Source organism: Enhydra lutris, unplaced genomic scaffold, assembly GCF_002288905.1.
Source record: "Enhydra lutris kenyoni isolate GAN:26980312 unplaced genomic scaffold, ASM228890v2 scaffoldscaffold44, whole genome shotgun sequence".
In the NCBI taxonomy this organism is placed as follows: domain Eukaryota; kingdom Metazoa; phylum Chordata; class Mammalia; order Carnivora; family Mustelidae; genus Enhydra; species Enhydra lutris.
In genome coordinates this window covers 14,078,303-14,100,154 of record NW_019154128.1, presented here as the reverse complement: position 1 = coordinate 14,100,154, position 21,852 = coordinate 14,078,303, and the positions used below count along the sequence as shown (strand labels likewise).

General features: G+C 43.7%; 1 protein-coding gene across 1 annotated transcript in view; it reads right to left on the bottom strand.

The window, feature by feature from the left end:
* LOC111155854 (fer-1 like family member 5) overlaps positions 1 to 21,852 on the bottom strand; it is a 54,522-nt gene that overhangs the window by 20,561 nt on the left and 12,109 nt on the right. The window contains exons 10-19 of the mRNA XM_022516273.1: positions 19,763 to 19,793; positions 19,043 to 19,158; positions 18,689 to 18,812; positions 17,982 to 18,034; positions 16,628 to 16,696; positions 13,392 to 13,435; positions 13,218 to 13,300; positions 13,047 to 13,141; positions 11,958 to 12,086; positions 10,182 to 10,359 (exon numbers count right to left, since the gene is read on the bottom strand). Of these exons, the coding sequence (XP_022371981.1) occupies positions 10,182 to 10,359; positions 11,958 to 12,086; positions 13,047 to 13,141; positions 13,218 to 13,300; positions 13,392 to 13,435; positions 16,628 to 16,696; positions 17,982 to 18,034; positions 18,689 to 18,812; positions 19,043 to 19,158; positions 19,763 to 19,793 (922 nt within the window). The remainder of the gene's footprint in view (positions 1 to 10,181; positions 10,360 to 11,957; positions 12,087 to 13,046; positions 13,142 to 13,217; positions 13,301 to 13,391; positions 13,436 to 16,627; positions 16,697 to 17,981; positions 18,035 to 18,688; positions 18,813 to 19,042; positions 19,159 to 19,762; positions 19,794 to 21,852) is intronic.

Below are 21,852 nucleotides of genomic sequence, written 5' to 3'. Positions count from 1 at the left end.
TTTTTTAAAATATAAAGTAAGAAAGAAGGAACCAACCCAGCCAACACCTTGACTTTCAACTTCTAGCCCCCAAAGCTGTGAGAGAATAAGTCTCTGTTGTTCTAAGCCACCAAGTTTGTGGTGCTTTGTTAGGGCAGCCCTAGGATATGAATATGCCATGCAAAGCTGGCACTCTGAAACCGAAACCCTCAGTCAATGAGACATAATCCACTGCACAGAAGACAATAGCAAATAAACCAGCCCATCTCCAGCATGGCTCTGGGGAGAGAGAGAGCAGAAAAATTCCCCCAACATTTGTTACTGCAAATGAGGCCTCATGCAGGTTGTATTCTGCATTCATATCACCTGTGTAATCTGGAGAAACTTTAAAATGGTCTTTGGTTGGTAGTGCCCCAGGGAACTGGAGGAAGCAAAGAAGAATTTCTTTAACTAAGTCCCAAAGGACTGTAAATCAAGGAAGTTCAAGAAATAAAGGAAGGACATAAAGGAAGTTCAAGAAAATGAGCAGCTCAGAACCAAGACACACATTCTAGTCCTGCAGCTCTGTTTCCAGGTACACACCCAACCGAAAAGGAAAAGCTGATGGATACAGAAGAAAACCAAGGAAACCACGGTATTATCAAAAGACATATTGTAAAAGATTCATGGCAGCACAATTTATAATAGTCCAAAACAGGAAATAACCAAAATCTCCCTCAGTAGTAGAAGGAAAAAATAAATTATGGTATATTTGCCCAGTGGACTACTACGCAGCAGTGAGAACAAGCCAGAACCATGCCCAACAACATCTAGATTTCGTTTCCATTTCACAAGATGGTGGGCAAAAGAAGCCAGACACAAAAGACTGCATATTATATGATTTGTTTTATATAAAGCTAACAACCAGACAAAACGAATTGGAGTTAAGGAGGGTGGTTGTCCTTGCTGAGAGTGGGGGTAGAGGGGCTCAAGGGTCCTCTGGGATGTCAGGGCTCCATTTCATGGTCTGAATGTTGTTACGTGGGTTATTTTTGCTTCACGATAATTCATTGAGTTGGACACTTGGGATTGTGTAATTTTTTATAACTATGTTATACTTGAGTCAAAAGTTTACTTAAGAATTTGGGGCAGCTGGGTGGCTTAGCAGTTATGAGTCTGACTTCAACTCAGGTCATGATCTCGGGGTCCTGGGATTGAGCGCACAGGGCTCTGCACTCAACAGGGAATCTGCTTGTCCCTCTCCTCTGCCCCTCCCCCTGCTCATGTTCTCTCTCTCAAATAAAATCATAAAAAAAAAAAAAAAGTTAAGAATAAAAAAAAAAAAATTGGAGTGCCTGGGTGGCTCAATCTGTTAAGCATCTGTCTTCAGCTCAGGTCATGATCCCAGGGTCCTGAGTACCGCATCGGGCTCCCTGCTCCTTGGGGAGCCTGCTTCTCTGTCTCAGGCTCCCCTCACCTGTGCTCAATCTCTCTCTCTCTCTCTCTCTGTCAAATAAATAAAATCTTAAAGAAAAAAGAATTTAAAAAATAGTGGAGACAAGATACATAAAATACATTGTGTCAAATAGTGGAAAATACTATGGAAAAGAATAAAGTGGGGAAAGGGATAAGGAGCTGCCAAAAATTTTTAAATAGAGTGGTTACCTAAGGCCCTTCCAAGAAGATTAGAAGAAATTACGCAGAATACAGCTCAGAGAGATGACAAATAGGGAAGAGAGATTTAAAAATATGAAGAATAGGATGAAGAGTTCCATAGAGGATAGAGTGAGTTTGAAGAGGAGCCGTATAAGAGACAAGGGGAAGAAGTAACTGTCGAAGCAAAAATAACTTATAATTTTCTAGAATTGTAGGCAGACACTAGTTTCAAGCTCTGGTACTGAGTGAATCATTAGAATGATAAATAAGCAGAGATCCAGGGCTGGGGTTCTCAGATATGAACGTGCAGATACAAGATGGCAATTTTCTTCTTCTACTCTTGGATAGCATACAAAAGCAATGAGGAGGAGGAAAACAGCTCAATTTTCAGCAAAACAAAGAGAGATATAATCTGTAGCCTCAAAATACACATAGTGACTGCCAAAAGCAACTACGATTGCGGTCCAAAGCTGAAGCAGGAAGGGGTGAAGTGTAACAGAAGTCATCTGCAGGGAAGCGCAGAGCAAGGCAGACAGCTGGGAGCTCAGCTTGATGGGAGCAGAGTTCTGAAAGTGCCAGCAAAAATACGCTCCCAGAACGAACTCTGGGCGCAGATGAGGAAATGGGAGCTGGCAAAACAAAGAAAAAAAGCAGAAGCAAAAGCAAAAACACCCTAGAAAGGAAGATAACATAAAAAGAAGCCCAAGGGAGATTAGACCCTGCAGACATCTCAGGGAGAGGCATAGAAATAAAGATAGAAGTGAGAAAAGTGACCCAAAATAAAAAGGAAATAGAGAGTCATGAAGGATCAGGGAAAAGCTGATGAATACAGAAGAAAAACCAAGGAAAATTGTTAAGCCCATAAATGGGGCCCCTAAAGTAGAAAACCTAAACTATGGCACAGAATATTTAAAAATATAATCTAAGGGGCGCCTGGTGGCTCAGTGGGTTGGGGCCTCTGCCTTCGGCTTAGGTCATGATCCCAGTGTCCTGGGATGGAGCCCCACAGCGGGCTCTCTGCTCAGCGGGGGGCCTGCTTCCTCCTCTCTGCCTGCTTCTCTGCCTGCTTGTGATCTCCGTCTGTCAAATAAATAAATAAAATCTTAAAAAAAAAATATATATATATATATATAAAATCTAAGAAAACTCACATGGGGAAAGAGATAGTCTTTTAAACAAATGGTGCTTGAAATTTTGGATTATTCATATACAAATTAATTCAAAATGGATCATATAGCTAAATATAAGAAGTAAAATTGTAAAACTTATAGAAGATAGGAGAAAAGTCTTCATGACCTTGGGTTAGGCAAAGGGATCTTAGATATGACACCTTAAAAGAAAATAAAGTTGGACTTCACCCAAATTGAAAATGTTCTCACTTCAAAAACACTGTTAAAACAATGAAAAGACGGCCACTTGCAAAGATGTGGATGGAACTAGACGGTATTACACTGAGCAAAATAAGTCAATCAGAAAAAGACAATTATCATATGATCTCCCTGATATGAGGAAGTTGAGAGGCAAACCGGGGGGATTTGGGGGGTAGGGAAGGAAAAAATGAAATAAGATGGGATCAGGAGGGAGACAAACCATATGAGACTCTTAATCTCACAAAACAAACTGAGGGTTGCGGGGGTGGCAGGGGAGTAGGGAGAGGGTGGTTGGGTTATGGACATTGGGGAGGGTATGTGCTATGGTGAGTGCTGTGAAGTGTGTAAGCCTGACAATTCACAGACCTGTACCCCTGGGGATAATAATACATTATATGTTAATAAAAAAATAAATAAATAAAAGCTTATCAGAAAAAAATTTGTATCATTTGATAGTTACTTATGTTTTATATCAAGAAAATGACATTTATTATACATAAAATGGCATGTTACAATGAGTGCTGGGTGTTACATGCAACTAATGAATCGCTGAATACTACCTCAAAAAACTAATGATGTACTATATGTTGGCTAAGTGAACAAAATAAAAAAAAAATAAAATGGCTTTTGAAAATGACAAATACAATAAACAAATTGTGCTAAAAACAAAAGAAAAGACGAGCCAAACTATTTGCAAATCATGTATCTGATAAAAGACTTGGATCCAGCATATATAAAGAACTCTTACTGCCCCATAAGAAGAAAAATAACCCAATTTAAAAACTGTTAAAAAAATTATACCACTAAATAAATTATTAACAAAATAAAAGAAGATTTGAACTATTCATGAAAGAGTATACCTCGTGCCAGGGACAACTGACCCCAAATGATCAACACTTCAAAATAATCTGGTGAAGGGACGCCTGGGTGGCTCAGTTGGTTAAGCAGCTGCCTTCGGCTCAGGTCATGATCCCAGCGTCCTGGGATCGAGTCCCACATCGGGCTCCTTGCTCGGCAGGGAACCTGCTTCTTCCTCTGCCTCTGCCTGCCATTCTGTCTGCCTGTGCTCGCTCTCTCTCCCTCTCTCTCTCTGATAAATAAATAAAAAAAAAATCTTAAAAAAAATAATCTGGTGAAGTTAGTAGACTTGCAAGATACAGGATATTTGAGCAGCTGGACAGAAAGGTGAAGAGATTTATAGGGAAAAAATATCAGAAAGACAGAAGGTATTGGTTATGAAACTTTTAAGAAGCCACAAACTTCTAGAGCAGGACATGAGAGAATTCCTTAATATATTTGGAGTAGAAAGGACCTTTGTCATTATGACTCAAAAGCCAGAAGCCATAATAGTTTGAGTATGTTAAAAAAAAAAAAAAAAAGTCTTCATGGGAAAAAAAATCCCAAACACCACAGACAAAGATAGGAGACAAATAAGGGAAATATACTTACAGCTCATATCATAAGGGCCTAATCTCCCTCATATATGAAGGGTCCTAGAAATCAGTAAGAAAATGTCTAATATCTCAATAGAATAAAAGAGAAAATTACATACACAGGCAATTAAAAAAGGGAAATACAAATGACTTTGAAACATACGAAAAGATACCCAACCTTATTTATAATGAGAGAAATACAAACGAAAACTACACTGAAATCCCATTTTTCACTTACCAGACTGATAAAAATCCAGAAGTTTATACCTGATTTTGGTGAGGCTCTCAGACATAGCTGGTGGGAGTGTTAAGTGGTACAAACCTTTGGAGGATTATCAGTCAGGATACAGCCAGAGAAAGAAAAAGACCATGGCAGGTATTTGACATGGAGGAGATTTAATAGAGAAAATGTGTTGAAAGGGCCAAGAGATCAAAAAGGGGAAATTGAGGGGCACCTGGGTGGCTCAGTCTGTTAAGCCTCTGACTCTTGATCTCAGCTCAGGTCTTGATTTCAGGGTTGTTGAGTTCAAGCCCTGCTCTGGGTTCCATGATAAGCCTACTTAAAAAAAAAAAATGGTGGGGTGGGGAAGTGAGCTTCTCCAGAGATTAGTAACAGGAGGAAGAAACTACCGCTCCTAGGGCTGGGTAACAAAAGGCATGCAGTGGTGTGACCACAGACAGGCGTACCACCAGAGCTGTGCCATCGAGGTAGCTGCACAAGGTGTTGGAGCCACCAAGAAGGGGACTGCAGGGGGGCCTGGGTGGCTCAGTGGGTTAAAGCCTCTGCCTTCGGCTCAGGTCATGATCCCAGGGTCCTGGGATTGAGCCCTGCTGGCTCTCTGCTCAGCAGGGAGTCTGCTTCTCCCTCTCCCTCTGCCTTTCCCCCTGCTCCTCATGTTCTCTTTCTCTCTCTAAAAATAAATAAAATCTTAAAAAAAAAGAAACTGTGGTGCAAAATAGTTTGATGGTTCCTCAAAAAGTTAAACAGAATTCTTATGTGACATAATGATTCCCTCCTAGGCATATACCCCAAATAACTAAAAACAGGAACTCAAACAGGGATGTGTACACCGATGTTCATAAGCAACATTATTCACAATAGCCAAAAGGTGGAAACAACCCAAGTGTCCATCAACAGATGAATGGATATACAAAATATGATACGTACATACAATAGGGATATTACTCAGACATAAAAAGTAATGCAGTTCTGACACATGCTGTAAGGTAGATGAATCTTGAAAACATTAGGCTAAGTAAAATTAGCCAGACACAAAGGGCACATATTACATGATTCCACATATATGAGGTATAGGCAAATTCAGAGAGACAAAAAGTAGAATAGAGGATTCCAGGGGACAAGGGAATTTATTGTCTAATGGATACAGTTTCTGTTTGGGATGATGAAATCATTCTAGAAAGAGAGGTAATAGTTACACAACATTGTGAATGTACTTAATTCCACTGAACTGTACATTTTATTTTATTTTTATTTATTTATTTTTAAGGATTTTATTTATTTATTTGACAGAGAGAAAGAGAGAGATCACAAGTAGGCAGAGAGGCAGACAGAGAGAGAGGGGGAAGCAGGCTCCCTGCTTAGCAGAGAGCCAGCAGGGCTCAATCCCAGGACCCTGGGATCACGACCTGAGCCAAAGGCAGAGGCTTAACCCACTGAGCCACCCAGGCGCCCCTGAACTGTACATTTTAAAATAGCTAAAATGTGGGGTGCCTGGATGGTTCAGTGGGTTAAGCCTCTGCCTTCGGCTTGGGTCATGATCGCAGGGTTCTGGGATCGAGCCCCGCATCGGGCTCTCTGCTCAGCGGGAAGCCTGCTTCTCCCTCTCTCTCTGCCTGCCTCTCTGCCTACTTGTGATCTCTCTCTCTGTCAAATAAATAAATAAAATCTTAAAAAAATAGCTAAAATGTTGTTTTATGTTACATCTATTTTGCCACAATAAGAAAATTTAAAGATACTATGAATAATTTTATGTTGAAACATGTAAAAACTTCAGTGAAATTTATAAATTCCTAGATAAGTTAAACCTACCAAAATTGACTTAAAAATAAATAGAAAAGCTGACTAATTAAAATAAATCCATATTTAAATTGCTGCATTAAAAAACCCACCAGGCTTATATTTAGAGGTGAGGCCTATCAAACTGTCAAGGAACAGATGATTACAGTCTTACTCAAATGCTCATAGTGAGTAAAAAAGAGGAAATGCTCAACTTCAACTATGAGGCTAGCATAACTTTGATATTAAAAACAAATGAGGAAATTTCAAGAAAGAAAATATTACAGATTCATCTAATTCATATACATGCAAAAATCCTAAGCAAAATATTGATAAGCCAACTCTAGAATGTATAACAAAGGAGAAATGCAATTATACTATTATAATTGCACTTTATATTATATATAACAATTATATGTGAATATATGTAATATATTATCATATATGAAGTAATTATAATATTAGCTCAAGGTAGACTATGATAGGTTAAAGATCAATATTGCAATCCCTTGAGCAACCACTACAATTAATCCACAGATATAGAACCAGTAGAGGAGACAGAATGCGATACTAAAAACAAAATTAATAAAAAAAAAACTTGATTAGAACAAAATACAAAAGTTCCATCAGGCTTTTTGTAGAATCAATCTAAGTTTCCATGAACAGGGGGATAGGTAAATAAACTGTCATATCCACATATTGAAGTACTATCAGAAATCAAGAGGAACAAAACACTTATCCATGAAACAACATGGGTGAGTTCCTAAAACGCGATGCTGAGCCAAAGAAGTGGTAGAAAAAGAAAAAACCATATGTCTGATTTCATTTACATGAAGTTGTAGGAAAAGCAAAACAAATCTATAGTGATAGACAACACAACGACTGACCCCAGGGCCTGGGGAGATTGACTAAAAGGGGACATATGGCAGCTTTTTGGGATTATGAAACTTTCTTCCCATGGTGGCTACATGGGTGTATTTGCCAAAATTCATTAGACTGTATACTTAAAATATGTGCGTTTTATTATTTGCAAACAAGACCTCAATAAAAAAATAAAAAGTTGTTATTAAGATGAAGATGAAAAGCCCCAAACTTAGGGAAGGTATGTATAATACGCCCATCCGACAAAAGATTGTTCCCAGAAAAAGTAACATACAAGCCAGTAAGCACAAGACAGCCAAAAAGAATGATGGATAAAATACATCGATAGGCTTTTTACAGATAGAAAAAACAAACTTTTGTAAATATATGAAAAGATGCCCAACCTCCATATGTAATCAGGAAAATGCAAATCAAGATCTTATAAGCTACCATCTTACACCCACCATCGGCAAAAATGAAAAGGCTGGTGGACAACACAAAGTACGGGTGAGAACGAAAAGCAAAAGAAATTCTCATATTGAGCTGATGAGAGTGTAATTTGGTATAATTTCTTTTGGTTTGAATTCCTCTTTCATTCCAGGGTATATAATTTAGAGGAAGTCTTGCGCTTGAGACCAGGAGACATGTACAAGAATGTTTATAACACAATTATTATAGTAGGAAAAAAAGATAAGTCTCAAGTGTCTGCATATACCACATAATTGGTGCTATAATCATACAGGAGAATATATACAGAAGTGAAAATGAACTTCGACTACACATACCAACATAAAAAATACCCCTAATATTGAGCAAAAGATGGAAAACAGATGAATACAGACTGAAAAGTTCCATTTGTTTAAAATGTAAAAAAGAGTATGCTGTTTAGGGTTGCATACATAGATGGTAAAAACTGAAAAGTAAAACAAGGGAGTGATTACCACGAGGGTCAGGAGTGTGGTTATTTCTTGGATAAATGGGTCTGGGAAGAACAACAGGGAACTTCTAAGATGCTGACAATTTTCTACCTTTTATTTTTTTTATTTTATTTTATTTTTTTTAAGATTTTATTTATTTATTTGACAGAGAGAAATCACAAGCAGGCAGAGAGGCAGGCAGAGAGAGAGGAGGAAGCAGGCTCCCTGCTGAGCAGAAAGCCCGATGTGGGGCTTGAACCCAGGACCTGGGATCATGACCTGAGCCAAAGGCAGCGGCTTAACCCACTGAGCCACCCAGGCGCCCCAATTTTCTACCTTTTAAGCTGAATGCTGAGTTTTGGGGTACTCATTTCATTCATCTTTAAATGGTATATATACATTGAACATGTTTTTTGTGTATATTTCATAATTTAAAAACAAGTAGAACATTATGCGAAGTGAAAGAAGCCAGACACCAAGGACCACATATTGTGAATCTATGTGTATGATAAAATATCCGGAACAGGAAACTCCACAGAGACAGAAAGTAGATTAATGGTTGCCTGAGGTTGGGGATGCAGGGGAGAAGTAGAGAGTGACTGCACGTGGGTACAGGGTTTCTTTTGGAGTGGTAAAAATGTTCTAGAATTGACCATGGTGATGGTTGCCCAATTCTGTGAATACATGAAAAACTACTGAATTGCATACTTTACATAATTGAATTATATAGTGTGTGAATTCTATTTCACTCAAGAGCGGTTCTTAAAAATCCAGGGAAGTGGGATGCACAGAAAGGCTCTCAAGGGGCAAGGAAATTGCAAAGCTGTTGAAGACGAAGTTGAGAGTAGTGGTTCTCAAACTCTAGCATGCATCTAAATCACATGATAGGCTTGTTAAAACACAGATTGTGGGGCACCATCTCCAGCTTTCCTGATTCTGTAAGGACTGAGGTGGGGCCAAGAATTTGCATTTTTTTTTAAGAGAGAGAGCACACATGAGTGGGGCGGCGGGAGAAGGGGGAGAGGGAGAGAGAGAATTTTAAGCAGACTTCATCTCAGCACAGAACCCATTGTGGGGCTCCATCTCACAACCCTGAGATAATGACCTGAGCTGAATTCAAGAGTCAGGTGCTTAACCAACTGAGTCAGCCAGGCGCCCCTAGAATCTGCATTTCTAAAAGTTCCCAGGTGATCCCGGTGTCCTGCCCAGGGATTGCACTTTGAGAAATGCTACACCATAGAGCCTGGTATAGGTGTTTAATAAGTATATATTGGATTAATGGGTGAATGGATGGATGGGAGTTTGGCTGAGTGTTTGGGTCGTGGATGGGTAGGAGTTGAATGGATGAGTAGATTAATGGATGTTGGTGGGTGAGTAGATTAATGGATGGATAGCAGGTGGGAAGATGAGTAGCAGAAAATGGTTGCATGAATGGGTCAGGGCTGGTTCAGAGTAGAAGGGAAGAAGTTGGGGTTGGGGAAGTTGTAGTGTGAAATGTAGTGTAGAGAAGAACTTGGGAGTGAATGCCTACTTTCAACTCTTGTCGTGGGCTCACCACCCGCTAGCTGTGCAATGTTTGGCAGGTGACTTCACTTCTCTGAAGCTCATTTTCCTTATGTGAGACATATGGGTTAACAATGCCTATGAGGGGTGCCTGGGTGGCTCAGTGGGTTGAAGCCTCTGCCTTCGGCTCAGGTCATGATCTCGGCGTTCTGGGATCGAGCCCTGCATCGGGCTCTCCGCTCAGTGGAGAGCCTGCTTCCCCCTCCCTCTCTCTCTCTGTCTGCCTCTCTGTCTGCTTGTGATCTCTGTCTGTCAAATAAATAAAATATTTAAAAAAAAAAACAAAAAAAACCAAAAAAAACCCAATGCCTATGAATTTCTATGAGCTAATACCCTTAAAAAGGCCAAGTGCAGAGCCTGGGAGGCAGGGGATGCTCTCTACTCTTGGGTTGGATCTGACTATTACCATCATATATCACTGGGCTGTACTGTGTGGTTGAGACACAAGGCTTGTAATTCAGGTCCATCTTGTTTCCATAGTGGCCAATGCTGACCTCGAACTGGATCAGATCCTTAAAGTTGGGCATCATGGTACAGGAAAGGAAGATGACACACAGCCCATACTTCTGGCGGTGATGGTGTCTCTAAAACAATACCCCCCCCACATTCCAGTACATAAGCCAAGGGATGAACAAGGCTATAGAGACAGGCAAGGAGGCAAAGATGAGGTGCCTTTTTTTTTTTAAGCCATTTTGCTTCTCTTCAAGGTGAGCTGGGCCATCTTTGAACCCACACCCCCTAGAAATCCTGCGTAGACTCCTGCTCAAGGGCAGTTCCACCCGGGTCCTCCATCACCTGGTCCCCTCCTCCCAGCCAGCTGTGGTTCCTTTCTTTCCTTGGAGGGAGTCTTCTCCTTCCAAGGCCCTGAGGGTCAGGCTGGGGCTCTGACTTGGGCTACCCCATCCTTCTCCTGTTTTGCCTCAATGCCCTCCCCTCATGGAATGAGCATGGGCAGGGGTGTCGTGAGGGTGGCACATGCATGCACATCTACTCTGAGCCCTTCTCCAGTGGCTTCCTCCCACCATGCCGCCTCTCTGCTGGAAGTCCTCCATCTACCACCGACCGTGTCAGCTGCTTTCATTTCAGTGGCCATCTCCTGCCCTCCTCTTGCACTCTCCCAGTCTGTTCACTAGCTCAGGTCTGCCCTGTCATAAAAAATAACCCTCCTTCTCCCCTCTGAGCCTCTGTTGAGCTCCCATCTGATTTTGTCTTCTTCCACTTTTCCAGCCAAGTTTCTGTGCACTTGCCTCTATGCAGAGTCTGCAACTTCTCCCTTGCACCTGTGTGGCCTGGCAACTCTTCCCTGGGTTGGAGGGGTTGCCTCCATGCTCCTCTTTGCAGACTCCTCCCCAGTTTCTCCTGCAAGCTCCCCCTCCTCCTCTACCTGCCTTAGGCTGTGGCACCCTTTCACCAACCTACTCCTCCCAGGCATTTCCTTCACAACTCTGTGTTCAGATCCTAGCGTGATGACGACACACCATCTATCCACAGCATCAAGGACTCGTTTCCATGGGTATCTCATCAGCATATGTCAAAGGTGGGATTTGTTGTCTCTCTCCCGCACCCCCCAGACCTTCTCCTCCTTTAGGGAGCATGAATGTTACCCTGACCACCTTGCCACCTGAGGCAGAAAAGGGGCATCAGCTTAGGGGAGTTAGCCTCATTTCTTATGTCTTGTTGATCTGTGGCTCTGATCATTCTGTTTCTAAAGGGTCTCTGGAACCTGCTCCCTCCTCTCTGGTTCTCCTGCCCCATGACTGTATTCCCATTTTTTAAAATAAGTGGGTGGCTATTCTTAAGGCTGTTTTTCCTGCCCCTTCCTTCATCAGTGGTCTTCCGCAGATTACAGGAAGAAGTAAAAACTCCTTGGAAGATCATTTCTCCTTACTAGATTGCACATTTCTTTTTCTTTTCTTTTTTTTTTTTTTTTAGATTGCACATTTCTTAAACTGAAAACTTATCTTGTTATTTACTGGGTCCCTGACCAACCAGGATTTGGCACAGCACAAAGCCCACATAGGGGCTTAGTAAAGACTCAGGCAGTTGACCAAACATCTTCAGGCAGCCGACAGCTCGTTCAGCTTGTGGCCGGGCCCTCTGCAGTGTCAGAAACAGGACCTGCAGTATATCTGGGGTGGGCAGGGGACTCTTTCTTCCTGAGTTCCCTGTTTCCTGTAGTTACCTCTATACTGGTCACTTCGGAGGAGAGATCTTTCCTCTTAAAGTCTTGATGGGAAGTGACGTGGGTGGATAACTCCAGGAAGACTCGGCCTCGATAAGTTAGACCATCCTTAAGAGAGTCGGGAATATTCTAGGGCAACGGGAAGGAAAATGGTGAGAAAAGGAACGAGAGAAGAGCAGATAAATGTCCTCTGACACCTATGCCACGAAGACAGAGATGTCCAATGACTTCCTGCCTACGGCTGACCACAGTCCTGGGGCGGAATTCCATACACCCCCAGGCACTACTGCGCCCAGAAACCTCTGTGCCTTGACCCCTCTTCCATACCCCGAGGCCCATTCCTCCTCTTCATGCATTGGATCCACCTATTAACCCGAAGCGCGTGTTCCCGGAAAATGCTTCCCGCTTGGAGGAGGCTGTGATAAGCTCCCAGCCTGGCCAATCAGAGCATGCCCCTCCTCCTTGACAACAGTGATTGGTTCAAGGGGAGTACACATGACCTAAGGCAGCCAATTAGAATCTTCCCCTGGCCTTCCGTATTGGAGGCTCTGATGGCCACTGCCTGCTGGGAGCTTCACTGCAGTGGGAAAGAAAGTAGCCCAGGCGGAAGAGTGGCAGTGGCAGAGCTGAAAGATGGTGTGAATGAGAGAGTCTCTTGATGGCATGGAGGTCCCGGTGCCTGCAACTTGTCCTCATTCAGAGTTCTTCCCAGCCCATTTCCCGCCTTTTAAGCGAACTGGAGTTGGCTTCCCGGCCGTTATCATCAGTCTTTAACAGTCCAATACTTTCTACATTTACCTATGCTGTCTTTTTGTCTCCTGTGTCCTTTCCACATGCTGGAAGTCTTACCCGACGTTTCACCTCAATGCTCCTTCCTCAGGGAACGCCCCGAGCTCTCCATCTATTTCTTTCTCGTGCCACACTCGTCCCATATAGATATAGCCATTAACCCATAGCTTGCATGTTCTCTACTAGCGTGGTGGACAGAAACCAGGATCAGGCCCTCCCCCAGCACCTCTGAGGCCCCAGAGGCTTTCATTCGGTTGGTATTACCTCCACTATTCCCTAGAGCTGTCATGAGAAGCTTACAGTGTTTTCTTCCTGGATCCTGAAAGGGGCCTTTTTACCCCCTCGGAGAGTCAAGAAGCTGGGGCCAAAACAGGGTAGGAAGCCAGAGTACATTCCTGCAAGGAGAGAGAGTGAGGGGGGTGGGAGCAGGTGGGAGAGGTACAGGAGGCAGGGGCCAGGGGGATTGCTTGCCTTCTATTTCTGCTCCAGTAGATGAGATCTGGTTGAGGAACAGGCTGACGGTCCCAATCTCATCCTGGCAACTGTTCTTGGGACTGGAGAAAAACACATCCCGCAGGCTGAACTGCTCACCTAGCTCTGATTGTCTCCTCCCTGGCATGTTTTTCAACCTCCACCCTGGCTTACCAGTCCAGGACTCTGAACTTGATGTAGCTGGAGAGGCAGGGCAGCTGCAAGGGAAAGCAAGAACCACTGCGGGTGCATGCTCCGAGGTTCTGGTCCTCACAGAGACTGAGTGTAGCTGGGAAGTGCTGGGTCTGGGTCCAAGGCCTGGCTCAGTCACCAGTAAGCCATGTCACCACAGCCAAGATGGATTTACCATGGGAGCATATAGGCCTGTGGCTGTGGACCTCCCCACTCACATGGGCCCCTTGCAAAGCCCTGGAAGAGGCCTATGACTGTGTCCCCTGGTCATTTTGTATTCTTATTCTTGAAATGGTTCCCTAATCACATGAGCTTCAGGACTGAGACCTGAGTCCACCCTGACCATGGGCTCAATGACTGCAGTCCTCACACAGCTCTTCACTGTCTGAAGTCATGCTCGTCAACAGTCTTGCACAGAGGTTGTGGCTTAGAAAGTCTTCTTCAAGGTTAGCAGTTAACTTTTAAACAGCAGGACATCTATCCCTTCCAGAATAAATAATAGTAGTTGCTGTTGTGGGAAGGGTTTCCTTTGTCCCCAGGCCTGGGCTGAATGATCTACATGGATCACCTGAGTGACTCCTCCCAACAACCCCATAAGCCCAGTGCTGTTATTCCCATCTCTAGACAGGAAAACTGAGGCACAGAGAAACTGAGTTCCTCAAGTTCTCTTTAGAAGCTCTCTTTAGAGCTCTTTTTATTTTTTTATTTTTTTTATTTGACAGAGATCACAGGTAGGCAGAGAGGCAGGCAGAGAGAGAGGAAGGAAAGCAGACTCCTTGCTGAGCAGAGAGCCCGATGCGGGGCTCAATCCCAGGACCCTGGGATCATGACCTGAGCCGAAAGCAGAGGCTTTAACCCACTGAGCCACCCAGGGGCCCCTCTCTTTAGAGCTCTTAACAACTCTGCCACAACCCAGTGAGGGCTGCAATTGTCCCTATTTACAGATGGGGAATGAGGCCCAGAGAGGCAGAGGGACTTGTTCACGGCCACACAGTCAGGGTCGCAGTCAGGACTGGAACCCAAGCTTCAGATTCTTGTTTCCACTCTGCCACAGGGTCCCCTCAAATAGGAAAACAAAAACAATCTGTGTGTAAAACAGAGCTGCTGGGGCCTGAGAGGTACCTAAATCCTCTCAGTTGGGGTCTCTTCTCACTGCACTTCCTGAGGCATGGCTGAGAGTACTTCCCATTGTCCTTTCTACTTGTCTGTTCTCCCCTTGCCAGGGAGCTGGGGACTGGGGTGGAGAAGGGGAAGGGCTTTCCAGTTGAGCAAGTGGTTAAGAAGAAATGAGGAAAGGCTCCCTAGAAGTGGAGAGATAGGCACTGGAGGGCATCCTTGTCTTCCAATATTACAAATCCTCCACATTCAAATTTATTGCTGAACCATCTTTTCATCTACGCTGTTGAGAACTCTCTTCCCCTTTCCCGGTCCCTTATCTTGACTGTCCTTGTTCTGGGGCCCTTGGATTGTAAGCCAGCATACACCCATTTTCAGCAGAACTTCCCCTGTAGCCTGCCTTGCTGGGGCACTGACAGGCCGGCCCCAGATGCTACTGTCTCTGTGGTCATCCTGCCATTCAGAGTGAGGGTCACATCTGCATTTCCACAGTGTAGTCACAATCTTCCAAACAGCTCCAGCCTAGGAGACTGTGTTACTTGGGAAATGCATGAGGGTCCAAGGGGTGTTTGGACATCTTTAAATGTTGGAAGGCCTCTTTAGGGATGAAGGAGGGCCCAACCTGTGCCACTGGTTTCTGAACCTAAAGGCAGCGGAACATCGAGGAAGACTTGCAAGGCTCTGAGCAGCCACAGAGCATCTGAGGATCCCGGCCACAAACCTCATCACAGCTGGAGACAGGTGGGAGGAAACAAAGGTGGGGGATAAACTAGGCTCCTTTTAAAATCTCTTCCTACTTTAAGAGTCTATAAAATCACTCAGGAAGGTAGGGATTATGAAGAATGGGTTAAAGATGATGCCTCATCAGGAGGCAGACCAGGGAAGTTTCTAGCAAGGAGGAGGGTCCCAGGAGAGTAGAGGGGAACTCATGAGCTGGTTTTATGTCACACAAATGTAAGGTATAAGGAAAGCAAACACTCTGTGTAGCCAAATAGAAGCCACACAAAGTTTTATGCACTAATACTTAATGACAGTGCTCAAGCTATCTCTCAGAATTGCGTACTCTTTCTACATGCAGTTCTTAGAAGCCTGACATGTAGTCAAAAGGCAATCAAGGCTCTTCCAGGGCTTTAAGAAGACTGGCATCCACATTACTGATAGGTGACTGAGAAGGACTGAAAAGCTATAGAAATCAGACTACAGAATCCCACAAAGAGCAGCAACTTGGACCCGTTTAGTATAGGAACAAAAAGCCATACTCCATGTAGCCCATATACTATGTTTCCACAATACCTCTAGGCCATTAACAAAGAGCTATAATTATGTCCAGGGCACTTTGCCTAGAAGATAAGAAAATACATAATACAATGTAGATTTAAATGATTCTTTTGGTGGGCGCCTGGGTGGCTCAGTGGGTTAAAGCCTCTGCCTTTGGCTCAGATCACGATCCCAGTGTCCTGGGATCGAGCCCTGCATCAGGTTCTCTGCTCCGCAGGGAGCCTGCTTCGTCCTCTCTCTCTGCCTGCCTCTCTGCCTACTTGTGATTTCTCTCTGTCAAATAAATAAAATATTTTTAAAAAAATGATTTTTTTTTGGTTTTGTTTTATAATGTAGATAAAAGACACATTTAGGTTTTTGGGAAAGTTCAGTTGTATGGCCCACTCATTTCTTAATATTGGACAAAAAGTACATTTTCTGAAATCTGTCCTGGGCTTCTTCATGTTCCCTATCAGGAAGATCTCACCCCCACTCCCTGGTGCCCCCCACTGTCCCCACCCCATGCTTCTTGGCCCCTACCTTCCCTCCACACCCCTCCACACCCAAACTTCCCTTTCATTTGTGGGCCAGGAGGAGGAGAGTGGTCAAGGTGGAACAGGACTGGGCACCTGGGGGGCTCAGTCGGTTAAGCATCCGACTCTTGATTTCAGCTCAGGTCATGATCTCGGGGTCGTAAGATCGAACTCTGCGTTAGGCTCCAGGCTCCACACTGAGAGTGGAGACCTCGTGGGATTCTCTCTCTCTCCTTTCTTCTCCCTCTACCCCTCCCCCAGCTCTCTCTCTCTCAGAGAAGAAAAGAAAAAAAGAAGATAGAACAGCAATACCTGAATCTGGAAGGTCAGGATCTGGTTCCATATCGGGTTCTCGGTTTGAGTCAGCACATTTGTCTTGAGCTAGGAATATCCCAGAACAGTGTGTCAGCCTGTCCCCTCCTCTCTCCACAGACCTCACCTTCCACCCCTTCCAGCCCTGCCCAGGGATGGACGCTGTCTTGGCACAGGGCTGATCATGGGAATGGTCTAAAGACACTTTGACAACCTCTCCTCAGGTACAACGTCAGTCTTTTGTATATCTGCCCAGATCCAGATTCCCTATTACTTATCTTCAGATCATCTTTCAGTTGACTTTGTTATTAAATAGTCATAAGGTTACTAACTTTATATATGAGTGCATACACATAGATTTTGTTAGATAAACTCTATGATCCCAACAGAAAAGTGAGCAAAAACCATGCTGACTGTGATAGTACACAATGACATACCCTTTCCAAAGCATCACTTGACTTCATTTTTAAACCTGGCGCTATTCTAAGCAATCATGTCAGTGAAATCAAGGGTTGGTTGGACTGGTTAATACATAATGGTTAATACATTTTTGTATTTGTAAACATACTGGTTAATACATTTTTAATACATACTAGAAAAATCAGAGATATTAACATTTTTTGAAAATTGTGAAATTGTGTGCCAGCTACTGCCCAAGAGCATCTCACCTAGACCTGAGCATGCAAACCACATTCAGTGTGGTGGTTTTAAAATATGTCCACAAAAAAAAAAAAATAAATAAAATAAAATAAAATAAAATATGTCCACAAGTCTTTTGGAAAACCTTCCTTGGAAAGGTAGACATTAATTTCCCTCCCTTTATATATGGGCTGGATTTAATGATGCTTCTAATAGGTAGAATATGGTGGAAACAATGGTTTATGAATTCTGAGACAAACCTACTTAACCCAGCATTCCCCAAATTTGAACATACAGACAATCCATCAGCACACTTTGGAAAATACTACTCTCTATTCACAGAGGATCACGGGATGTCAACAACTCTTTTGCCCAGAACCTTCAATTTCTAGATGAAGAAACCCAGCCCCAAAGAAGACAGTGACCGTTTTAGTGTTGTTTGCGGACATGTTGTTTCATTCACTCATTCGTGCCCTTCATGCACATTAGGCGTTCAGTGGGCATCTGCTCCTGCAGGGCTCTGTGCCCAGCTCGCAGACACAGGGTGACTCAGCCATGGCCTCCATCTTCAAAGACTTCCTGGTCCAGTGGGGATTCAGCCCACTGATGGAAGACCTGAGATCAGAATCCAGGGGTCGAGCCCACCAACTCCATCTTTCCTCACACACTATCCAGGTGACAATTTCTCAAAATCTCAGACCCTTTCTACACTTACCTTTTCCCCAATTAGTTCCACCTCCAACACAGGACTCACTAAGTGCTGTTTCTCTGTGAACAAGAAGTTATAAGATTTCTAAGACAGCAGCATTTTTTTTTAAGGGGAAGACACATAGAGCTGACAGAACAACTCACACCCCTTCACCATCCGCACTACACCCCTACCCAGGCAGACCTCTCCCATGTCCACTCTATCTCTATGTGTCATGGCATATAATGGCAGTGAGGGTGGGCACTGCCATAGAGAACTTGGAGTCTGCATCCAGGCATCAAAGACAGGTCAGGTGCATTTGATCCATTTTAAAGTGTATCTATGGGGTCTTGATGAAACAAATCTTGGTGGATTTCAGTCTCATCCTCTCCCCCACTCCCTGAATCTTAGGTTCGCATCAGAATGGAACAGGGAGGGGCGCCTGGGTGGCTCAGTAGGTTAAAGCCTCTGCCTTTGGCTCGGGTCATGATCCCAGGGTCCTGGGATCGAGCCCCTCATCGGGCTCTCTGCTCAGCAGGAGGCCTGCTTCCTCCTCTCTCTCTCTCTGCCTGCCTCTCTGCTTACTTGTGATCTCTGTCAAGTAAATAAATAAAATCTTAAAAAAATTTTTTTTAAATAAAAAAAAAATGAAACAGGGAAGCCCCATGAGAATCTAGGGTGCCACTGTGTAGGGGACCTCAGGGTCAGTCCCACCCTGCCACCCTGACTCTAACTGAGATGAAGGTCCTCTGCGCAGTAGATGAAGAACTGTAAGTAGGCTACGTTGGTCGGGACCACCGTTGACTTGAAGATCTCAGTAGTGCTGTCATCAGCCCCATAGGGCGTCTCTTGATCTACCTGCAGAGACCAGAGAGCTGAAAGGTAGAGTCATAGGATGGTCATGACCATATCCACCAGATTTGACTTCCCCGGCTTTCCATTTGGTACAGGGGAGGGACGGACAACCCTCAAGTGACACGCAGGCAAATAAAAGCATGTGAAGATCAGTGGCCACTCTGAGGGCCCAGAGGCACCCTATGGAAGCAGCCACAGTAGGAAATGTCACTGGGGTGTCAGGGCAGCCTCACCAGAACCTGGTCTCCCACACCGAGGACACAGATGGTGACTTTCAGGTAGCCTCTCACACCACTGTTGGGTTCATTCGGCTGGCAGAGGCCTAACCATTTCCTCATGAGTGTGTGACCTGAAGGGGCAGAGGGCCCATGGGAGACCAGCCTCCAGTCTCCATCCTTCTTCCCTGAAACCAGTCTTTGTTTCTGTGGGAGAGGGGTGTAGAAATGGGTCTCATATATTCTGGGTCCCATACAGTAGCAGAGGAAATTGGGAGTCACTCCTACCCATAGGCAAATCTAGTGCACTCACCATGCTGCCAGCCATTGCCTTTAGGAAACAGAGAACCCTCTTCTCCATCCTGGGAACCTACAGTTGTTGTCACTATCCTGGTCTGAGAGAGGCAAGCAGTTTCCCCAACCCTAAGCTCCAACCTTTACCTACTATGTATGTTATGGCCAGATTGTATGCTATGGTCACAGCAGAAACCTCTACTCAAATGCCAGTCTCTGAATACTGCCCTCAAAAATTAGAAATGGAAACCAAGGCAGCAATAAAAGTTGAGCATGTGACCCAAAGGAATGCCTTGAGTTTTAAAGATATTATTATACAGAAAATAATTCATACCCTCTAATACTTTCCTCTCATGTGCTGAACGTACAGGGATTTTGAAATGATTGGACAACTGTCCTGCTTTTTCTTAGAAGGCACACATACTTGCAACAGCTGATACCTACCTGGAGAATAGTAGATAAACCCAATATCTGTCTGAAAAGACAAGAGTAGAGTAAGGATTAGTTAGGGCCTCTAGCCAAGATTTGCGATATCAACAAATAGCAGTACTGTACTGACAGTATTAGCCAACAATGTTTGAGAACTCGCCCTGCCCAAACTCCTTTACTCTTTACAACAGCCTACACTCTGGTCCTTTGTCACCTCCACTCTGCAGAGGAGGATACTCAGTGTGAGAGAAGGGCCTGAAGTCTTACAACTATTACTTGAGAAGGTCTGGACTGAAAGGGTTCTAAATCACCACACAGCACTACCTGGCCCACACAGCGTTGACTCTTCCCTGGGTTGGGAAGGGTGTCTCCCATCCTGGGGAAGAGGCTGGTCAAAGGAGGAGCTGGCAAAGAGACTATGGGCTTTCCCTTTTCCTCTGGGAGAAGGTTTCTGCCTGAGGCCTGAGGGATGTGGTACAGGATTGAAGTACTTGTATCCTGAATATATAAGAAAATCTCAAAACTGAGTAGTAAGAAAATGACCCAATGAAAATGAGCAAAAGATTTGAAGATTTGTTTATTTAATTTTGAGAGAGAGAGAGAGAGAGTAGGGGGAAGGGCAGAGGGAGGCAATATTTCAAGCAGACTCCCAGCTGAGCAAGGCGCTCAATGCGGGGCTAGATCCCACGACCCGTGAGATCATGACCTGAGTCGAAAGAGTCAGATGCTTAACGGACTGAGCCACCCAGGCGCACCAAATGAACAAAAGATCTGAACACACAATTCAACCAAGAAAATATGTAGATGACGAAGAAGGACATGGGAAATGCTCAACACCACTAGTCATTAGGGAACTGTAAATTAAAATCATAGTGAGATAGCTTTACATATAATTAGAATGGCTAAAGTAAAAAAGATGGACTACATGAAGTGTTGATGAGAATGGGGGGCAATGGGAACTCTAGCACACACTGGTGGTGGGAATATAAAACGATAAAGGCTGGAATTGGTGGGATAAAAACGGTTAGGAAGTTTCTCTAAAAGTTAAACACACACCTAATGTATGAGCTACTCAATCCACTTCTACATATTTATCCAAGAGAAATTAAATTAAGATTTGTACATCCCTGTTATAGCATTTTTACTGTAACAGTCAAAAATTGAAAATGAGCTAATGTTCATCAACAGACAAGTGGTTAAACAAACTGGGATAAATCTGTAAATGGACTCCTCAGCGATGCAAAGGAATGAATTATTGACACGTGCAATGAACATGGATGAATCTCAGAATAATTATGCGGAATGAAAGAAGCCAAACAAAAAAGGGTACATGCTGTTCTGCCCCATTTATATAAAATTCTGGGAAATGCAAATGAAGCTATAGTTATAGAAAGCAGACCAGTGGCTGCCTGGGGGTGGGAGGGAGTAGGATAGGGATGAGAGATGAGGGTGAAAATAACAAAGGGGCATGAGGAAACTTTTGGGGATGATAGATGTGGCAGATACGTTTGTTATCTTGATTGTGATGATGGTTCCCAGGAATACACACATTTTAAAATGTATCAAATTATACATCTTAAATCATGTATAATTAATTCTATGTCAATTGTACCAAACCAAACCCAACCAAACCCAGGCACCCCTAATGAAGCAACAGATCCAGGCAGTGATCGTCAGTGGCTGTTAATAACATAAAAAGAGAGACCAACAGACATTCTGTGCCTCCCACTGAAGTCATTTTGCCAAATAATGGACCCAAATCTGACAAGCCTCTAGACAGCAAATAGCTGGGCAGAGTGACGTGTGAAATGATCCTTTGGAGATGCAGTCCGCAAAATCCAGACTGGAGGAAAACTCTACAGGACAAACTATCCAGTTTCTTTAACAAATTATGAGGGAGAAAAAGTGGGCAGGACCCACAGAATCAGAGAGACCTAAAAATACATTTTAACCAGCTGCAATGTATGTGCCTGGTCTGCATCTTAACTTGAACAAACCGTGGAGGGAATTCATAAGATGATTAGGGGAAGTGATCTGAAGGGGCACGTGCACCCGAATGTTTATAGCAGCAATGTCTACAATAGCCAAACTATGGAAAGAACCTA